The sequence below is a fragment of the Heterocephalus glaber genome, unplaced genomic scaffold, assembly GCF_053883595.1.
Source record: "Heterocephalus glaber isolate CG9 unplaced genomic scaffold, H.glaber_assembly_v1.0 deba00001457, whole genome shotgun sequence".
Classification (NCBI taxonomy): Eukaryota; Metazoa; Chordata; class Mammalia; order Rodentia; family Bathyergidae; genus Heterocephalus; species Heterocephalus glaber.
This window is the reverse complement of record NW_028258305.1, coordinates 25,792,939-25,814,573: the sequence shown is the minus strand read 5'-3', so window position 1 is coordinate 25,814,573 and position 21,635 is coordinate 25,792,939. Positions and strand designations below refer to the sequence as shown.

The following is a 21,635-nucleotide window of genomic DNA, read 5'->3' as shown; positions in this document are numbered from 1 at the left end:
TACTTCTCTTTCACTGTCTTCGTAAAAGTGAAATATATACTCAGAGTTGCATTAACCTTATTGTTCTGTCAGAAAGAGTTATAGTTATGAAGTATTCAGAATTTAGACATCCATACTTTTAAAAATCAGAGTGGAGCTCCTTGAACTTGGTAAATTATCTGGTCCTCATCAATGTGTCCCTGTACTCAGAAGCTCATAGTTCCATCTTTGATGTTACTCAGGAAGCCAAGAAAACTAGATGGACAAAGGCTTCAGTAAGTCTAAAGACCTGAAAATTCAGGGAAGTAAATTGTCTGGTCTGGATGGAGTATAGGGTATGGAAGTTGTAAAGAAAAATGAGACTGCCAAACTTTCAATGCCAAGTTGAAAAAAAAAAACCACTATTTGGGGAGTAGTATTAAGCCATTCCTAGATTTTGACAAGTGCAAGATTTTGACCAAGATGTAGAAATTCTAACAATTCAAATGACTCTTCCTAAATTTCAGTAAATCAGGCTGTGTTGGCCCTCACCTTGGGTGAGAGGTGAGACAGAGTGGCTTTGCACATAGTTGTCAAGCAGGCTTAGCTTTGGAGAAAAGGTATTGGTAACATACTGTGGTCCTTATATCAAAGTCCTACAGTATTGCAATCTGTCCATCTACAAAAAGTCATAGTTCTGGGCTGTGTGGCTCACAACAATATATACTTAAGCACAGACACCACCTACATTTCCCATTTTAAAAAAACATGACTTTGGTCAAAGCATTCCACCTATTATTTGACTATTGATTTGGACTTTGGTTTCAGATTTTATATATTATCAAAAAATCTGGGCTGGGAGTGATTGACCCTGGTCCCACACCCTGGTGGCAGAGCCAGAGGAGGAGTCCTACTTTTCTAAAAGCTCACACACCAGACATGCTCCATGTTCTGGGCAGGACAGAGCAGAGGTGTTTTTTCTGAGGTCACCTCTTCAGATAGTCATTTAATTTCTAATACCTTGAAGCGTCAGATGCTTTATCCCCTTAGTAAATCTCACATCTTAAGTGACCTTCTGAAGTGGCTTTTTTCTGTATTTGTATTCACAACCTGAGGCTCTGACCAGCAGGGGGAAAACCGATTACTTGATAAGCAAAGCCATGGCAACACCACTTGGAGCTACTTCATTATGCAAGTCTGTGGCTGGCTCATGAGGACCTGACTCTCAGCTCATTAAGAAATAAGATGTGTGCCATCAGCCAGTGTGAATGCATAGAGAATATAATACCTTGCTGTGAGTTGAGAAACCTTTTTCCCTCCTGTCAGAGATCCATCCTTCGAAGAAACCTAATGTAATTCGATCTGCACCAACCCTGCAAACCCCAGCTACCAAGCGGATGCTAACCACCCCGAATCACGCATCTCTGAGCATTCTGGGGAAAAGAAACTACAGTCATCACAATGGCCTGGATGGTATGTAAGCTCAGGAATACCAGAAGCTGTTCTGATTGGCCAGGGCCCTTCTGCCCTTACCTGCCTGGGCCAGTCATCCTCCAAGTCCAAGACTGTATTACAGATTCTCCATGATTGATGTGAATGTGTGTTAAGGGGATTAACAGGGAAAACTGCCATGTACCATATTGAAGACATTGTGCCAAGTGAAATTTCTCCATTTCCTAGGAGGAACCTTTTGCTCACATCTGTTAGGAGTCTGTTTAGCAGGTTGCTTCTGCTGGGTAATAATGTTCTTGCTGTGATGCACACTCACAGCTCATTTGAAGTTTTCTTGCGCAGAAAGGATTATTTTGCCTTATGTCTCAGACATCAGTGCTCTCTGGGGGTTCTTCAGTTTTCTGTGGATCATTTTGAATTTGGCATTTGTACCCTATTTCCTTAACCTTATAAAATTTTTAATTGCCGAAGAGTGCTACAAATCATGAAAGGAATTGCCAGGGTGATGTACTAAATACAGAAATAATAATTTGTTTGAAATTGAAACACCAAGAAATATTACCTCTCACCCAGAGTACTTTTCTTAGGCTTGTCCACATAATGACTCTTCAGGTGGAATTGAATTATCTTACCATTTGGACTATAAACCACTGTAATAAATCATCCAGGCAGTATAAATTGTTCATTTCAATAGTCTTGGAGTTTTGAAACTGTCTTTATTCTTTAAGTGTTGACATTTATTTATGAATAAAACTCTTCAGGCTTTTCATGCCTTATGGAACTCTAAATTCCTTCAGCGATAGTAAATTGCTTATAACAAGGCCCTAGGGCAATGTTGTGGAATAGACCTTCTAATAATAATTTCCCATGGTTGCTTTCCTTCAGTATGACTTTTGATAGTCATAATCATGTCAAAATGAGTAAAAAAAATGGGGAGTATGTAGTGTGCTGTAGATACATACAGCTTTTGAGAATTTGGCCACACAGCAGTCTTACAGAAACACCTTCATACTAATAAGAACATTGGCCGTCCGTGCCAAAATGCTTGATTTGGACAATAGAAGCCCAAGGAACAATTATGTCAACATGTAGAGATTAGATTTCTTTCCAGCTTTCACTTGGTTCAAGCTTAAATAGAACCTGGAATCTTTCTTTTCCTCTTACTGCCTCTCTGGTGTACAGTCCAGCTGCAGAAAGCATAGATTGGGATCTCTTACATATTTACAAAGTCTGTTGTGACTGATGTTGGAGTGACAGCCTTCTAATGTCTTCCTCTTCCCCTCTGTGCCGTTCTGGACCCCCAGTCCCAGCCATGCATTGAAGCTTTTGTTGTCCATCAGCACCTGGTGCCCAGTAGCATGGGTACTGGTCTCCTCAGAATTTCTTTACAATGCCACCTTGTAGTGTTCCCTCTCTAGGGCCAGTTTGTCCCATTTCCCTCTGAATGACTGCTGCCACAAGGGCATTGCTTCTCTGCTCTGAGCAGGAAGACTGGACAGAGCACTCAAGAAGAATCCTTGGTGTGACATTGACCTGCTAGGGAACAACCTCTGGTCTCATTTTCTGAAGAGACCTAGCTACTAATACCCTTGTTTATCCAAGGTCCATTTGTCTTTGCTCTACCATCTCCAAAAGGAAAGGAAGGCTGAGGACAGTGTGCCCTGCACTGTGCTCACTTCCTTGCCTGTGTTGCCTCCTTTAATTCACATGACAGAAGTCCTGGGAGGTCAGGGAATTTCTTTTGCACACTATTATACCTCTGTGCCTAGCCCAGTGCCTGGTACTGAGTAGGCCACTAGATTTTATTAATTGTATAAAGGAAAGTGATTAAGGAAATGAGACCTAGAGAGGTGAGTTAAAATTTCCATCCTTGGGCCGGGGATTTAGCTCATTGGTTTCACCGCCTGCCACGCAAGTGCAAGGACCCAAGTTTGATCCCCAGTACCAAAAACAAACAAATAAAATTTCCATTCTTAGTAGGTATGACTATATGCTGTATGATAGAAAAATATGATGAATATTGAATTTTTTTATGTATTACATAGAGACATAGCCATTAATCCCCCTCAAAATACTGCTCAACCACCTGTCTTCAGTTGTATTGTCATGGCTGCTCTCATGTCCTGAATTGATTTGTTTACCTTTCATGGACATTTTGACTTTGGAGAAGAACCAGAAGTCACATGGCTCAAGATGCAATGAATAAGGTGGATGAGGACATACTTTCGTGTTTTTACAAGCCTGCCTTGCTGTTGGGTGGCACTTGACAGCAACATTCACTGTTTTTTTTGATCACACCTCATAAACATATGAAAGAGGACTTCCAGAATTCCTTCAGAAGTGCCAAAAACAATGGGATCAGTGTGCGGAAGTATTTTGAGGGGGGTTAATGGTAATGTGTATTTTATTGTAATAATTTTTTTTTATATACTGGGGATCAAACTCAGGACCTTGCGATTGCAAGGCAGGTGGTGGAACCACTGAATCCCCGGCTATTATAATAAATTTTTAAAATTTAAGCATTTACCATTCATCATGTATTTTGATCACTCCTTGTAGATGAACTGGGATTCCTACTTACTTGTGACTAGTTTCAGAGTCGGCACCCTTTTTTTGAGACAGGGTTTTGCTGTGCAGTTCAGCTGGCCTTGAACTCAGTATGTAACCCAGGCTGGCCTTGTACTCATAATCCTCCTGCCTCAACCTACAAAGTGCTAGGATTACAGGCATGCACCACCATGCCCAGCCCAGAATCTGTGCTATTCACTGCTGTTATAGATGAAGTTTCAGCTCTTGAGTATGCTATGTTAGGTTCTACCAGAAAAGCAGAAATTGCATAAATTATTTTAATAGTTAATTTAATATAAGAAATCAATATGGCAGATATTGGAAGACAGCATAGATGAACAGGGAACATGGCAGGGACAAGAAACAGCCACTATTCTTTGGGTTGAGAGAGCACAAGGAAGTGGGGGTTATCACAACATAGATGCTCAAGGGGGCCCCAGGAGCCAGAACCCAACCTCTGAGAAGCAATTCAGGCATCCTCAGGAGGTGTGAGGAAGCAGCTTCAGGGACACACTGGCGCTGCTACTTAGGGTGTCAGTGACAGGCACAGGAAGAAACCAGTCCGTTCCTGCTGCTTCTGTCCTGCAGGCTCTCTAGCACCACCTTCTGGCATAACGGGGAGCCAACTGGCACACCAAACAGGACATTGATGGACGGAACTAATTTAACTGGAAACAAAACCAGTTTCTACTGAAATGTTTAGGTCTCTCAGCTTCAGGGCTGAGATTTCCTGCTTGATGGCTTGCCTCCTCCACTCATCTTCCACCTTTGCATTTTGAGTTCTTGGTGATGGTCAGTCTCTTGATCTCTGCTAGCAGAAAGGATTTTGCTTGGCTTTTTTTTTTTTCTCGGTACCAGGGGTCAAACTCCAGACCTTGCGCTTGCAAGGCAGGCAGTGGCACCACTGAGCTAAATCCCTGGCCCTTGCCTGGCATTTTTAAAGATGATGGACAACTTCTTATTGCCTTCCTGAAAGTCACTGTCTTTTTTTCTTTTCTTTTCTTTTTTTATGGTGGTAGGAAGAGTGGAATCCAGGGCCTTTGAACTGAGCTACATCTCTGGCCCTTTTAAAAATTTTTCTTTTGAGACAGGATCTCACTAAGGGACCACGTTACCCAGGCTGGACTCTTAACTTGCAGACCTCCTGCCTCAGCCTCTCAGAGTGCTGAGATTACAGCTGTGCACCACTCCACCTGGCTAGTTACTATCTTTATGTGGCCCTGGTGAAGGCCCTTTAGAGGCCCTGCTGTGGATTGGGGTCAGGGAGTCAGCCTTCCATGTGCTCTGTGAAGCTAATCCCAGGGCACTGTGCCACTCTGACTCTGGCCAACGTAATGGAACTTAAATTCTGAGGGTGATAGTGAAGTCTGTACACAGGAGGAGCCTCAGTGCAAGGTGTCACGAATGATAGTAAGAATGAAGCTCAGAATGATAGATGCATACAGTACCTTATGGGACAGCAGACACTCTGTCTTTTCCCTCAGGCCTTGGTCCAGCAGTGTGCTACATGCTGTTATGGGCATTTCCTGTCTCCTTCATTTCTGACACACACACGCTTTGATGACATACATATTGTTGGAAATTGAGTACAGTATCTGCCACATCCAGTCAACTCAGTTAGTCCAGGACTGTAAGTAGGGAAGGCCCCACCGGCATCGGGAGAAGAGCCATACAGGGAAAACCTGTCCATGTGTGAGAGAGCAGGGGAGAGGGTCCAGGGGGGATGGAATTGCCTGTGCTGTGAGGGCAGAGGGCAGGCACCTGAGTGTTTGCAGTCAGATGGTGTCAGTTGTTGCCTTCTCTGATTGCTTCCTGTGTGACCTTGGGCAGATCATTTGGTTTCTTTGCACCTGTTTTCTCCTTTGTAAATCTGTAAAGTGCAGATTGCATTTGCCTTACAGAATTGTTCTAATAATTAAAATTTTCTGCGTATTTTATATCATTTCATCTTCCAAATACTTTATGACATAGATATTAAAACCTGCACTTTTGGGCTGGGGATTTAGCTCAGTGGTTTCACCGCCTGCTGTGCAAGCACGAGGACCCGAGTTCGAACTCCGGTACCAAAAAAAACCCTGCACTTTTTTTTTTTGAGACAGTCTCAGTATGTAGTTCAGGCTGGCCTTGAACTCACTGTGTAGCCCAGGCTGCTCTCAAACTCATAGCAATCCTCCTGCCTCATCCTCCCACATGCTGGGATTATAGGCATGGGCCACCATGCCTGGCCCAAACTTGCATTTCTTTTTTTTTTTTTTTGGTACTAGGGATCGAACTCAGAACCTTGCACTTGAGAGGCAGGCGTGGTGCCACTGAGCTAAATCCCTGGCCCCCAAACCTGCATTTTAGTAATGAAAAACATCAGAGCGCAAAGAAGTTAAAAAATTTCCTCGAGTCACACTGCTAGCAAGTAGCAGTAATAGAATTTAACTCCAAATCTAGTGTTTTCTTCCAGATCAGTAAGGACCTAGGTTTGTGTGTTGAGAGCAGCATCAGTATGGTAGATGTTTCTGTTTTCTGTGTATAAGAGACGGGTATATGTTTGCAAATGTGTAGAGAAATATAGTAGAGTTTTTCTTTGCTCAGACTGTGACATATAAGCCAACACTGTCCAAAAGAATCCCTTTCTTCCCATTTCCTGCTTCATTCTCCCTGTGCCATCATTCCTTTCCCTGAAGTTGGGGCTTAGGAGCTGCACTGGTGTTAGGGAGAGGAAAACACCCTACACTGGTGTTAGGGAAAAAGGAAAGAAAAGTCACAGGATCACCTTAAAGTGAAACGTGTTTGAATCAAATTGTATGCTTTTCCAGCATAGTCATAGTGTTCATTAAGTCTTAGGATTCTATCTTGCATTTCAATAGCTGCTATGAAAAGTTTTTGGAAAATCGGTAAGATGTCAAAATCATGTAAATTTTATACAAACAAAATATCAGTACTTTTTTTTATAACTATATTTTTCACTTAAAATATGAGTCTGAAAAAATGACTTTTAGTGCTGTGCTTGGTGGCACCTTCTTACAGTTCCAGCTACTTGGGAGGTTGAGGCAGGTGGATCCTTTGAGCCAGAAAGTTCAAGGCCAGCTTGACCAATACAGCAAGACCGTTAAAAAAAACAAAAAGACTCATGGATTTGCTTGAAGGTAAATGAGTATATTCCAGTGCACTTTAGAAGAGGCCAGTAGCTATAAAGAGAAATTACCCATGATTAAATAATTCTGAGGGGGATCGAAGACAGGAAATTAGGTTATAGAAAAGGTTTACTGCCCGGCATGGTGGCACATGCGTGTAATCCCAGCACTCAAGAGGCTGAGGCAGGATCACATTGAGTTTGCGTCCAGCCTGGGCTACATAGTGAGTTCAAGGTCAGCCTAAACTATATAGCTTGAGTCTGTCTCAAAGAATAACAACAAAAAAGAAAAGACTTATTTAGTTTCTTGTAGGCTTTGTAATTAGAAGCCTGGCAGGAGAGGGCCAGAGCGTCATAATCTTAAGACAGCACAGTATTTTTTAGAGTGAAGGCTGAATCAGGAAAAATTCCAGAGAGAAGGGGAGGTGGGCTAAACAGCACTCTCATCCTCTCCTGACCCCCTAAGAATAAGAAGACACCCCACCCGCCCAAGTGCCCCCCACCCAGTCAGCCTATAGATCTTCCACCCTCCCACACTGGGACCAAGTCATTGCCTGCTGTGGTTCAGTCGAAAACGTGTGCTTGGGGGGACACAGACCAAGGGAGCATTGGCTGGATGTACCTCTGACCTTTTCCAGGATGGCACGGCTCTTATCCTGGGGTATTGGGTCCAGACTCAGTATGTCAGGGAAGCCAAAGCCACAGTCCCGGAAGAGAGGTGAGTTTTCAGCAGGACAGAGTCAGGGCTTCTGGGCCAGGAGAAGAGATGAATTGTATAATAAAGCCCCTTTTAATCCACTCTCCTCTGGCTTTTTTCCCCTGGGACATATGTGCACACTGCTGATTTTTCTTACTTATCTTGTGCATTGAATAATACCGTTTTCTAACTCTCCCATGAAGAGGGTATCCACTGTGGATGCCTCTGTAAGGATAATATTATGATCTGGGGTGTGAAGACTGTCCTTTTGATGACTTGTTTCTGAAATGAGTGATTCAACAATTCCAACTGTTGGCATGCCAGCCCTGGGAAATGGGCGGTGAGGGCCGCTGTACAGTGATCGAGCTCTGGGAACATGTCTGCTGTCTTCACAAACCCAATAAAAATAGACTGCCAGGGACAGCTGACAGCACTCCCAGGCAGGCTTAGGCCCAGGCTGCCTTCTGTCAACAATTTCATGCCATTTCAAAAGACTATGGGGTGTTTTTTTTTTTTTTTTAATGTTCTAAAATGTTGTTTATGGAAGAATATCAAGTGTCTCTAGACTCACTTGTGGTCTCATCGTATGTTGTGACCTGGTTAACTATATTTTTTTAAATCTTTGAGGTTTAAAAAAAAAAATCAACCTATTTTCTGAAGGACCATTATGGCCACAGGGTTTATTGGATGTGAAGCAGTACAGCAGAGTACTTGATACATCAAGTGGGTTTCAGGGTGGCTGAAGCATTGTCTGAGGGCCTTGGGTGTTCTCTCAGCCTCGAAGCCACAGGGGCAGGAACTATAGAAGAAGACAGACCAAGTAAATCAAGCATGATTAGTTAACAACGTGGTATTTTGGAATATTCTGGAAAGATGCTACATTGACCACCCTTGGGACCATTCCTGGATCTACTGATACCACAGTTTCTCCCAGAGAGCACTTCTGTCTTGTCCCTGAGGGAAATACTAGTTAGGAGACCCAAAGAGGTCTAGACTTGAGACCCTCTCAGCCATATCTGAAGGTCCTGGACTCAAATTCTCAGCTGTAAGAGCCAGCACTGGCCTCCCAGTAAGTGTTGCTGATTACCTATAGGGATCATTTATTTTTAACCAACCTGTCTTTCTTTTTTCTTTTTTTTTTTTGTACTGGGGATCAAACTCAGATCCTTTTGCTTGTGAGGCAGGCGGCAGAACCACTGAGCTAAATCCCCGGCCCAACCTGTCTTTCTGTTCCTCATCTCAGTGACATAGAGGGTGACCTCCTTGGAGGACAGGGAACCTCTGACTGGAGAGCTGGGTCTCAAGTTTTGGGGAAAAGCTTAGATGTTCGGGAAAGGAAACAAGAAAACAACAGAGTGAGATTAGGTTCCTGAGAAGAGGGTTTATCTAGAAGAGGTCTGACTCTGCCATCAAAAGCACAGGTGTGGGCCCAGGGATTTAGCTCAGTGGTTCCACCACCTGCCTGAAAAGTGCAAGGTCCTGAGTTCGAGCCCCAGTACCAAAAAAAAAAAGCACAGGTGTGAATGTCTGAGGAAGCCACTGGGATTCTAACATTGGATCTTGATGCCCCAGGAAGCAAAGACCAACTCCAACCCAGTCATTTTAGGTTCCCTCACCCCCACTGATTTTCTGGGTTCCAACAAAGAAATGAGAGAAAGCCTTCGGACTCTGCAGTGCCCCGGGCAGTGGAGATGGGGTGTTCCTACAGTCTAGTTAATTTAGAAATCCCAATTGGGCTCATTTTAAGCTTTTCAGCCCTGCTCATTATTTTCTTCCCGTTTCCTGGTTTCCTTTCCAAATGACTGAGCACTCTTTAAGCTAAGAAACATCTGAGTTATAATTTGTGCACTTTCCTCCTCAACCAAATATTTATTTTTGTCAGCAATTATACATATAAATGAATACAAAAAGCGATGAATGTAAAACTGAGTCCCAAACTCAGTTTTTGTTTTTGGTACTGGAAATTGAGCTACCTACATCCCTAGCCTCTTTTTTATTTTGAGACAAGTTCCTCAGCCCAGTTAGACCACAGCTCTTGCCCATGCTGATCCTGCACTGCTTAGAGTGCTCACAGAGAAAGCCAGCGTAGAGTGGCTCTCGCCCAGTCTCACTTTGTTCTAGAGGCAGAGCCTTTGCAAGGTTTGTCTGATTTTAGTTGATCTCCACTACCTCCAAGCTGTTGTTTTTTTGTATTTTGCACAGAGTTTACTGGCTGGAGGCTTAGTCCAATATAAATTAGCCTACCATTCTAAGAAGCAGAATTCCTCAGTTTTTCTATGGATTCTTTCCCCTTTAGTTACCTCCACTAAGAAAACAAAACAACAACAACAAAAAACATTGTTTATGTTTCATGGATAATGTCCCTTTAGTCCTTTTCTGAGGATATGATAGGTTTTTAAAAAGTTTTCTTCAGGGCCGGGGATTTAGCTCAGTGGTTCTGCTGCCTGCCTTGTAAGCGCAAGGACCCGAGTTTGATCCCCCTACCTAAAAAATAAATAAAAAAGTTTTCTTCCCCAAGAATAGTCCAGTTTATATTCTTCTGTTTATTGGTTTTGATCTTAAACATTTATTTGTGTTAAAGGGTTTTTTCCTGGTGACTTTTGTTCTGTAATAATGTTTAAGAGTAGGAGGGTGACAATCAGATTGAAAGCTCTGTGCTGGAGCCTGTATGTGGTGCAGTTCACAGTAGAGTGACCAGAGTGGGTTGGTGATTGGGTAGCCCCAAGTGCCAGTTCTTTAACTGTATTCTTACAGGCTGCTCAGATTCCCCAGAGACATTTCTTCCTGTCTCATCTCCAGAAGGGTTAGGTTTGGCTACCTGCTTTCTGGGAGCGCCCATTCAGCAGGCAGATAGTCACTTGGTCCCTCTCTTTGGGAACTGACAGTCTTGCCCTCAAATGTACTTGATGCCTGGTGTCCTGGGACCCTCAGTTTTGTCCCCTTTGGAGAATAAACATCCAGACTGGGGTTTGGAGTCAGGAGGGCTCTGGGACTGCTCCTCAGCCTTTTAACTCATCTGTTCTGCTTCAGTTCCCCTTCCCCACTTTCAGAGGTACCCGCTGTCCTCACCTGAGTCCTTTGAAGATTCTTTGGACAAATTGGGCTCTTGACTTTCCATATGGCCACTCTCCAGTCTCAATTTCTTAAGTATATAATCTGTTATCCCTCCTTATCTGCTTTCCAGCCTCAAATTCTGCAGGCGGTTTCTTCCCTGAGTTTCAGAAGGGAAGGCAAGAAACTCTGAAGCCAACAGCTGGAAACTTTAAGAAGTTGCTTTCATTGCATTAGTTGATTAGGTTGCAGAATCTCAAAGTCCATGGATTTCGAGTACTTCTGGGCGTTCAAACTAATAGGAAACATTTTGCCAACAAACAAATGAAAACAAACCAAAATAAATGCTTGTGAATTAGGTTAGTACATATAATAGTGGCAAATGTAGGTGAATGCATTTAAGAATAAACAAAAAGGTAAATGATTTGGGTTACATGGTGGTGCAGGAGGAGACTAGGAATCCATGTAGACCTTTTCTTGGGGCCCTTGCTGAGGGCCTCTGTGTGTAGGATGCCATGGGTGGATCTTGTTCTTTGCTTCAAGGTAATGAAGTAGGGCTGGGGAAGCTCTGAGCAGGGAGAGAGAAGTGATAGCTTTACAAGGACAGGTGGTAAGCACTGGAATTCTTCAGCTGGGGTGCAAAGAAGTGCATATTCACCTTAAACCACGGCCAGTGTGGAGAAGGCAGATGTGAATCCAGACATCAGATCCTGAGCTGCCTGGAATTGAGTTGCTTTTGAAACTGGAGCCATGAATTTAGCATAAATGTTAGCATAAATTTACCATGGTAGGTCAGAAACTTGAGAATCTATTACAACTAGTTCTTCTAGCATTCAGTTTAATTCTACAGGGATTTGGACAAATGTATGACAGAGAACTCCCTCTCCCCAGAGAGACAGGGTGAGGAGCTGAGTGATGCTGTCACACACATAACTTTTAGCATAGACGCTGGCGAGGACAGTATGGATAGTATGCTCTTACTGGGCTGCCAGATGGAAAATGAGAAGCTTGGTATACAAGGAAGAACTTGATCTGAATTAAGATCTAGGTTCAAATCCTGACTCCTCAGCTAACTCACTGTGACTTTGAGCAAGTTCCTAACCTTTCTGATCCTCTCAAGGCTCTGGTAAAGGTTAAATAAGCCAATTATATAAACCACAGAAGGATCAATTAAGCAAAGGTGTATGGATTCCCAAACTGAATTTGAGTCTTTAACACATACTTACTGAGCCCACACCTAATGCCAAGCTGTGTACATGTGCCTTCCCTGTTCCAGCAAGGCTCATGAAGTGAAGGCACAGCTCTGCTCTGTCCTGCAGCCCTTCCTCAGGATGGTACAAGGTTGTGCAGGTGAGCGTCCCCGGGTCCTCTCCTGGCTGCAGGTGCACAGTGGGAGAGAATGTCTGAGCATCTTATCCTACCTTAGCAAACATCCCCTCCTTCCCAGCTCCCTTCCAAATAACCCAGAGAAGGGTCTCGCGACTGCTGAGCAACCCGTGATGATGGTGACGTGGTTTGCAGGCCATGGCTGCTTTTGTTGACTCATTTCTCTTGAAAGCTTGGAGGAAGCGGAGGAACACAGGAACGGTGACTAGCGCTGTGACACTGTGGGGATTGAAGTTCACTCCTCTGTGACAAAAAGAGTGCTCGTACCCCACGAGTGCCTTCTTGGAGGTGATTTTAATCATGGTCCTGCCTCTCCCAGCCAGTCACGCTGCCCATCGCTTCATCTCAGGCAGGAAGTTCCAGGAGGTCTGCTGCTAAGCCCGGAAGCTTGCCTGGCATGCTGTAGTGCCTGGCCAGCAGCCATGCCCCTACCCACCCCAAACCCGGCTTTTAGGGCTCTTCAGTGTCACTCAGTTATTTTCTTGACCTGTGTGAGCTTGCCCTTTGGTCCAGCTTTACACGCCATCATGAGCTTTGATTTGAATGAGTGCCTGGCCTCCTGTCCCTGAAGCCTGTCGTGTTGGTGGGAGGGCTCCTCCTGTCCACCCTCTTGTCTTCCACCTTCAGAACTCCTCCTTTAACTGTCACCTCCTCTCTCCCTTTGCCAGAACTCACGTGCTGTGTGTCAGACTGAGCTACCCCTGTTCTGCCCTACCGTCGAGACTCGCTGCTGTCCTGCTGATGTCCACAGCTGTGCCTGGGAAGGAGGCAGCCCCGTCAGTGGGGACCTCCTCATGCCCTGATGGGCAGGGAAGGACCTGTAGGAGTGCACCTTCCGCATATGCGCCTCCACGCGTGGACCAGTGGCGCTGAGCTTCCTCCTCAGAGAACTCGCTGTCCCAGAGCCGAGCTGCCTGAGCACCAAGGGGAGGAGGGAGCCATGCCACCCCTCACTGCTCTTCAGGGCCCCACACCCTGGAATGGCAGCCTGCATGCATCACCCGCTCTTTCATGCTGTGTAATTATGTACAGGAGGACATGACATCCATCTGATGGATGCTTCTTAAGAAACATGCCAGTGTTTATGCAGTTGTTGGTGTTCCCTGTCTCCACTGTTACTGTCTCAGCTTTTTCCCCAATAGGCTCCCCCCCTCCCCAGGGAAGTGTTGCTCCTCCCCTGCTGTGTGTGTCCTGCACTCCACTCTGCCCCTCCTCAGGCAGGTTATCTGGCTGTGACAGAAGGGAAGGACTGCCTGGCAGCCTTTGGGCCCTTTTTAGCATCTCCGCCACTGGAGAGAGGTGGTGTCCTGCTCAGCTCCGCTTGGTCCCCCACGAGCTCTGAGGAGAGCAGCTGTTAAATGTGCCAGGCACGCATGTCACTGTGACAAAGCCATTTGCTTACTGCCCTGTTTCCTTCCAGACAAACCAGCTGAAGCAGAACCATAGCCAGGCAGGGCCTACAGCAGGTTGCAAATCACCAGTTTATTTTAAGCAGATAGACTGTTGGTGTCACCAGGGCTGGAGAGAGAACCAAGATTGTGGACGTGAGCTTGCAAAGCCCCATGGCCCCCACTCCTCTGGCCCTGTATTTCTGTGAGCACATGTGCCTAGGCCCAGGAGCCCCCCTGTTTTAGTGGTATGGGCTCCTCCTGCCTGCCCTGGTGCCACCCCTTGGTGGCATTCCAGCTGGTCACTCTGCTGCCACCACACAGAGCTGCAGGTGTCAGAATAACTCAGTTCCCAGTTAGCTCCCTGAACAGAATGAGCCTGGCCACTTCCCTCTCTGTTGGCAGGGACAGGCTGCTGGGCACAGGATCTCAGCCTGTGAAAGACGACTGCAGTCTGACTCCCCCCACCTTCTCAGGCAGCGGCTGGATGGCCACTGTGAGGTGCCCCAAGTGGGCTGTTGCAGGGCAGAGTGGCCACGGTTGTATCGACTCCTCCTCCCAGGAATAGTGAGAGAGCATAGAAATGATGCTAATGTCGCCCGAGGCTGGCTTAGCCCAGCTGAGAATGAGATGTGTGACATCTGAGGACAGTTCTCTGGGTTCAGGCTGCCTGGTCCTTTCTGTTTTGTAGTCACCTTGGCTCACCTGATGAGTGGCTTCTCATCTTAGTCTTCTGTGCAGTTGATGAGCCAGGGGGTGTTCTCACCACTTTTGTCTCTCAGAGCTGTCCTGTTCTTGGCTCCAGGGCCCTGAGGGTGGGAACTGTGTCAGAGGTGCCCTGTGAGAGACAGGTAGAGGTGGCAGGTACTTCTCCAGGTTTCCACAAAGAGATTCCTTCAACAAAGACCCCAGAAGAGGAGGAAGCTGGCCTGGGGGGTGTTTATTCTTGAAAGAAAAAGAGGAGTCAGTGCCTGGTCTGTGCCTGTCTGTGCTCCTGCCCTGTACTTACTATGGCTGTGGATATAAAAGGGGAGGTGATTGCTCACCCTTCCACTCTCCTCTCCTGACTCCCATCACTCAGTGACTGCTGAGCATAGAAACAATTAGCTGCTTCTCCATGACCACATGCTGCTGGCTCCATTCCCTCTCCCTGCTGAGGGAAGTCTTTCACCCAGGCCCAGGAGGCCTGGAGTCAGGCCAGGCCAGGCCAGAGGAGGACCAGGGACTCACTCCTGCCCTTATTCATGGTTAGCTTTGGGAAACATACAGCTCGTTTTGAGCCACATGTGCCAGCAAGGCCATCCCTTACCTTGTTAGTACAAGCTCTTGGCTCTGCAGACCCATCCCCTGAGAAGATGATGTGGCCGGAGATTTCATCCTCTTGTTTTGTCTCTGGAAAGCTCCCAGCCTTGCAGTGGAACTCTGCAGGGAATGTCAGGCAGATGCTAAGGAGCCCCTGTCCTTTGCCTTTGCCCATCTGAGCACTTGCTGCTGAGGACTTTCCTGTTAGTCATGCCCTTTCTGGAGCCACGATGTGCTGTGGTTTGTGTCAGTGGAGGGGCCACGAGGGAGGGAACTGAGGGACACCGTGGTTCAGTGAGTGTGAGTGGACGCGCCCAGTCCTGCACGGCCCGTGTCAGGTGTGCCTTGGGTCCGGGCTTCCTGTGCGAGGACACAAGCTCTGCAACATCTCCTCCGTCCTTCAGTCATTGCCACCTCTGATGTCCTCTGTGCAAAAGAGAATGACAGACAGGTTATTGCTAGAACCTCTCACAGCTCTACCTTGTCCACAACTCGGGCCCAACCAGAAAGCAGGAACCACTGTATGTATTTAAAACAGAGCAGTTTTAATCCTGAGATTTGTTTGACACAGAACAAGAGCTGAAACGGGAGCTGAGGCAATGTGGAGGTGGGGAATAACAGGAAGCTGCCACCACCCTGAGGCCACCTGGACAGAGTGAGGTGGCTGTGTTACCAGAGCCCAGGGGCCAAGGCCACCACCACAGAGGCCCATCTGGTAGGAACTGGAGCCATAAAGGGGCGCAGTCCCTGTCAGGAACACCCCCAGGCAGAGAGCAGAGAGGGAGAAAGAGCCTCTCTCTTCCTCTTGCCTTCTTAGATGATACATGGCCCATGGGCCTGGACAGCCACCTTCAGGGTCAGCACCAGCACGAAACAGCAGGGCAGGGGTGCAGAGGTGGTGCGGAGGGCACCCAAGGCCTGGCCTTGATTCACCCTGTGCCCTGTCTGTGGCCCCCTTGGGGTTTCGTAGAAAGGAAAGTGCTTTTGGGAGGGAGGGGGGAACCTTTATTCTTCACAGTTGTCCATTTCCCCTCAGGAAAGCCATGTCCTGGTTTTTTTGTGCCCTTCTGTCCCTCTCTTGTGCACCTCTGGTTTTCCTGGCCTGAGGTCACTGTCCCCAGCACGCCTCAGTGCCCAGAGTGCTTCCCTAGGCCAGCGCATTCCAGCATGGTCTCGGTGTGGACCGTCTGTCTGTACAAAATGCTGTCTACTAATCAGTTTGTATTGTGTTTCCAATAAATTTCTGGAAATTCTGCCTGGTTTTAGGCTGTCCTTTGCTGAAACGGTAGCTTGGCCAGGAGGCTCTGAACCTGCACACCCCAGGAACCCCTTGCCTCCATGCTCTGTCCCCCTCCTCAACCCCAGGGAAAGGGGAGGTAACAGGCCAGGCCAGGCCAGTTAGTCCATGTCCCCAGCCACTCGGGGACTCTACAGCCTTTCTCCAGGGACTGCATCTTCCTCTGTCTCACAACATGGCCTGAGCATACAGAGGGTCAGCAGGTCAGGTCACCTAATAGATGACCTTTGACCTTGTGCGTCCTAAGCCTGGCAGTAAGGGGAGCAACAGGCAGAGCTTTCCCCATTAACCACCACTGAGGCTAGGTCCTGGAGACACACACAGGGAGCTCGGGGCTGGTGCAGAGGGCCTCTGTGCCCCACTCAGGGCGGCTCTGTCACACTATTTTTGTGGGCTCTGCCTCAGTTGCTGTACTAGGACAGCAGGAGAAGATGAAGTGTGGCTTGCCTGAGACCCCTCTATCCCATGTATGACACTTGTTTGCTGGGCTTTGTGAGAGTTAAAAACAAAAACCAAAAAGGAGACACTGAGTTTCAAGAGTTACCATGGACCCTTGCTTGCTTTACTACCTTCTGCTTTCCATGAACTGTTTCTCCTCTGGGATGCTTGTCTGCCATGCCACCCTGCCTTGGAGCCTGCCAATTATGGACTGAAACCTTTACAAACTGTGAGCCAAATAAACCTTTCCTCCTTAAAAACAACAACAACAACAACAAATTCCCATGGAGAAGCAAGACATACCACACATTATATTAGTCGCCTCCCTTTTCTGGGACAAAATATCTGACATACAGCTCTGAGGAGGAGAGCTTTATTTTGGTGCCTTGTGGTGAATGGGCATGGCAAAGGAAAGCTGCTTGGCTCATGGCACCCAGGAAGCAGAGTAAAAGGGAAGGAGCCAGAGAGGAAGGGGCCAAGGGCTAGAAATGATTAGCAAGGTCACCCGCCTAGAACCCACTCTGGCATACCCAGAAGTGTGCTTTACTAAACTAGGCCTCTCTCAAGCCAATCAAGTTGACAATGAAGATTAACCATCACACGTGAAGGTTGCTGGAGATGAAAAAATGTAATTAAGTGGTGTTGGGATGTGTAGGAGTCTGGGATTGAGGAGAAGGTACAGATGAACCATGGTCAGGGAAGGTTTTCTAGAAGCTGAGGTCCCTAAAGGTGGACACCGTAGCCCCTTTGGAAGAACTGCTATGGGCTGTGTCTTCTCCTGAGACCTGATAGTGCCTCCCTCTTTCTGAAGGCTTTTCTGCAGCTCAGTGTTGCACCCCCCAACCCCCAGCCCTGAGTTCCATGCCTGTGTTTTTATGGTCAGGCTTCCTAGAGAGCTGCTTCTCTCCTGTCTGCACCTGGGCAGTGGGATTCCTATAGGGAATCTGCTTATAATCAGCAGAGCTGTGGGTGCTTAACTCTCCAGGCCCCTTTTGGCTCCTGGCTTAGTGGTCCTTTTGTAGGTTTTTCTTTGGGAACTTGTTTTACTTCCAGAACCAGCTGTTCCAATCATGCGTTCCTCTCTAAACCTTCACCTGCTGAGAGTCAACCCTCCTAAGAACCTGGCAACCTTCTTCCTCTCTACCCCAAGACCTGCTGCAGCAGTGCCTTTCCCCCAGCTGAGGATGTGTCCTTCCACTTCTTGAGGACAGATCCTCCTGCCACCCTTGGGCTGGATCCATCCCCCACCCCTTTTGAGCCTTGCAGTAGAGTGTCCTGACTCAGGTTGGCGTGCCACTTACTAGCTGTGTGACCTTGGGCAAGTCATTCAACTTCTGTGCCTCAGTGTTCTCATCTGTAAAATGGGATAATAATAGTATCTACCTCCCAGGTCTAAGAAAATTAGTATGGGTGAGATGCTTAGTAAGATGCCTTGGTCATCTCATTCTCACTTTCCACAATAGTCACCTCCTTTCCCTTCTCCAGCTACATTCCAGTCTTCCCATTCAATCCAAGAAACAGTAGAACAGCTGAACCACCAAAACCTCTGCCCCGCGCACTTACCTTCACCTTACCTCCCTTTACTGACAAGTTTATTGAAAGGAGAAAGAGTTGTCTCCATTTCTGCAAACTCATTAATTCCTCAACCCATTCTAGTGCTCTCTGGCCCCTGCTCTGTCCCTCACCAAGCCACTCCCTGAAATTGCTGCCAATAAAGTCTGTAATGACTTCTAATTGCCAAAGCCATGCTCCTCTTAGCCACCCTGTCTGAGCAGCCAGAGCGTTTGGAGCTGTGGTTTTCTTCATCACACCAACCCCTTTATTCTCCACTCAGCAATGCTAAGTACATCCAGAGGTTACTCTTAGCTCTTTTTCCACAAAGATAATTTCACATAAGGTAGTAGTCACCTGTGTAACCCTCCCATTGCCACCTCTTGGTTTACCACTCTAACCCATTATACTACTAATGCATATGTATGAATCCATAACCAATACAGAACATGTTTGTGTATTAAATTTTATGTAAATGATAACCTATCACTTCTTTTTTTTTTTTTTGGTACCAGGGATCAAACTCGGGACCTTGCGCTTGTGAGGCAGGCAGCGGAACCACTGAGCTAAATCCCCAGCCCAACCTATCATTTCTTGAAAAGCTGTTTTTAAAAAGTAGTACTGTTCAGTGAATGCACTGTTGATGCAGTAGGGTGTCCATCGAAGATGCTTGACCAGACAAATGCACCTGGGTTTTCAGATTGCCTCCCTTACAGCCTGCAACTTGGAATCACTTTTGAAAATGCCCGGCCACCCACCTGGCTCCTGCCTGCCTCACCTGGCTCCTGGCCTCCAGATGTGTCCAGCTGGCCGAGGTACTCTGTGCTGGCAACAGTCCAGCGAGTGACCTCCAGGCCAGGGCTGACCAGTCCTTACCCCTGTGGCACTGCCCCCTGAAGAATCCCCTCAGTCCTGGAAGGCATCTCCTTTGCAGTCCATGGCACACAGATCAGGTAGAGCTCTGCTGCTTACTGGGCCCTGCAGCTCCTCCTGAGGCCCAGCAGGCCTGGCTCTGGTGGACGGAATAGGGCCGGAAAAGCAGCACAACATGCTCGGGGCCCAGGATCATCCTGGGATAGCTAGAGGTCAGGGAGCTATGGGAGAGCCATAAGCAGGGTCCCCAGGTGTACAGCCAGAAGATGGCCATGGAACATGCCAAGACAGTGCTGGGCAGGAAGCAGATGGCACAGACGGTCACCAGCATGGCCAGCATGCACACAGCCCTCTGTGGACTGCCCATCTGGCTGGCCAGGGACTAGGTGGTGAGCCTGATGCTCATGATGACCAAGAGGGGCCAGTGGCAGTCACCTCTGCAGCATGTGCAGTGCCTGGTACCAGTGGAGTGAGTCTGAGGTTTCATGCCCTTCCTGTTACAGACTTGAGGGACTGGAATCAGTGCTGGGGAGTAGATTCTCTTGCGTCAGCCTTCTGTCACTGTGACAAAGTACCAGACATAAACAGCTTAAAGGAAGAAAGGCTTATTCTGGCTCACAGTTTTAAGTGTTCCAGTCCGTGGTCTGCTGCTTTAGGCCTGTGGTTAAGCAAAAACATCAAGGCAGAAGGATGTGGCAAAGGAAAGCTGGTCACCTCATGGCACCCAGGAAGCAGCATGAGTAAGGAAGGGCCTGAGAAAAGTTACACCCTTCAAACTCACACCTTCAGTGGCCCACTTCCTTTCACCTGGGCCCACCTCAGTTATGAACACTTAACTGGTCCATTCAGTTATGAACACTTCGACAAGATAACCTACTAATGAGGTTAGCGGCCTTATGACCTAACCACCTCTCTACAGATCTCTTATCCAGTAAAGTTGGCAATCAAGATTAACCCAGCCCTGAGTGAGCTGCCCCCACCGAGGTCCAGCTCAGCGCAACACCTTCAGGAAGCTGCTGAGCACACTGGCCTGAAGCCAGCTGAGCAACTGGGGGAAATTGTGAACAGGCTGGTGTCACAGGCAGTGGACCCAAAGTGTCAGGTCTCACAGGGAAGTGCTCGTTCACACGAGGGGGCAAGTTGATGATCAAGAGAAAACCAGCCATGACCAGGCTCACCAGGAACACTGATGCATGTCCCTGGCCCTGCGGGGAAGCAGAAGGTAAAGAGGGCCACACTGTTTCCCATCAGGCCCAGAACCGACTCCACACCCAGCATTGTGCCCAGAAGGCAGATGGTGGGAGAAAGTGAGGGGGCAGGGAAGCCAGGCCTCTCCTGAGGACCCCAGCACAGAGGTGAAGATGGAGGGAGAGAGGAAGACGGGGAGAAGGGGGCTCAGGCTGGGAAAGTCCATGGGCTGCTTGGGTCAGGGACCTGAGAGAAGATTCTGGAGTCTTTCTTAGCCCTGTGTGAGTGTTCAGGGAAGGGGGAGATGAGTGTCACCATCACTGGCCACCACAGTGACTCAACACCCTGGGTTTTCATTGTTGAAGACCCAGCGTTCCGGTTGGCAGGCAAGGGAGGACCCTGAAGCCCTCCCTCCACACTGGGCAGAGTGGCCTCACACTGGGGCTCTGAGCCAGCCTGCTCTTCCTGTCCCTGGCAGAGCCAAAGCAGGTTCAGCAGGGGTAAGATGAGGCTGGAGAAGCTCTGAAGTGGGAGGAGACCCCAGCAGGGGAGCGGGGAGGAGAGTATTCACAGCCCAGGGTGCTCAGACGTTAACTTCCCTAGCGCCCTGGGCAGTCAGGGTCACACACACCTCCCTTACATGTAGGGGGTGAGTGGCATCTCCTGCCCCTGCCACTGCTGGCTGCAGGTCCTCTGGAGCCAACAAAGAGGAGGCGAGGAGCCCATCAAGACCTCCACATCCCGCTCATGGCCTGGAGTGACCAGCGCTGCTTGTGCTGTCTGCCTGCAGTGTGTCCCCAACTCTGCTGTGTGTCCCAAGCCTGCTGCAGTCCAATCTTCAGTGGTTCCCAGATCCCTGATGGTTCCAGTCTGTGCACATAATAACGTATCCTTCAGGCAGAGGGCTCCTCTGCCAAGTTGCTACTGCCATGACATGGGATCCTGGGGGCTTCTCCCCAAAACAGAGCCACCCTGACAGTACTTGTGCCCCCCACCCCAGCATTCACTGTACAGTGGGGAGCGGGAGGTGGGCTTTGAACAAGGTACAAATGCTGCGGTCCCACCAAGAGGTGTTCTTTTGAGCTTACAGCTGGGCCCGTGGGTGGAGACAAGGTCTTGGGCTCCTGATAAACCGGGCTCTGGTGGTTGACAGGCTCCAGCAACTGTCACCGCCGGCCCTCACCAACTGGCTCTGGTCAGCAGCCTGCCATGTGCTGTCAACTCTGCCTTAGCCTCTGGGTTTCAGGCAATGTGGCCCCTGGCCCCTCTCCCAAGATCCTCTGGACTTCACTCCTACCCCAGTGTCCCATCTGACCAAGGCTGAGGGCAGAGGGGCTGTGACCACAGAAGCAGAGGCTTCCA

General features: G+C 47.9%; 1 protein-coding gene across 7 annotated transcripts in view; it reads left to right on the top strand.

Annotated features, from left to right (window-relative positions):
* Mta3 (metastasis associated 1 family member 3) overlaps positions 1 to 16,179 on the top strand; it is a 224,026-nt gene extending 207,847 nt beyond the window's left edge. For 4 of the 7 annotated variants that reach the window (XM_087215960.1, XM_087215959.1, XM_087215956.1 and 1 more), the window contains 3 exons: positions 1,285 to 1,431; positions 12,409 to 12,524; positions 12,905 to 16,179. In XM_087215960.1, the coding sequence (XP_087072086.1) occupies positions 1,285 to 1,431; positions 12,409 to 12,485 (224 nt within the window). In that variant the 3' untranslated portion in view covers positions 12,486 to 12,524; positions 12,905 to 16,179. 7 annotated transcript variants of the gene reach the window in all.
* Positions 16,180 to 21,635: the final 5,456 nt, after the last annotated feature.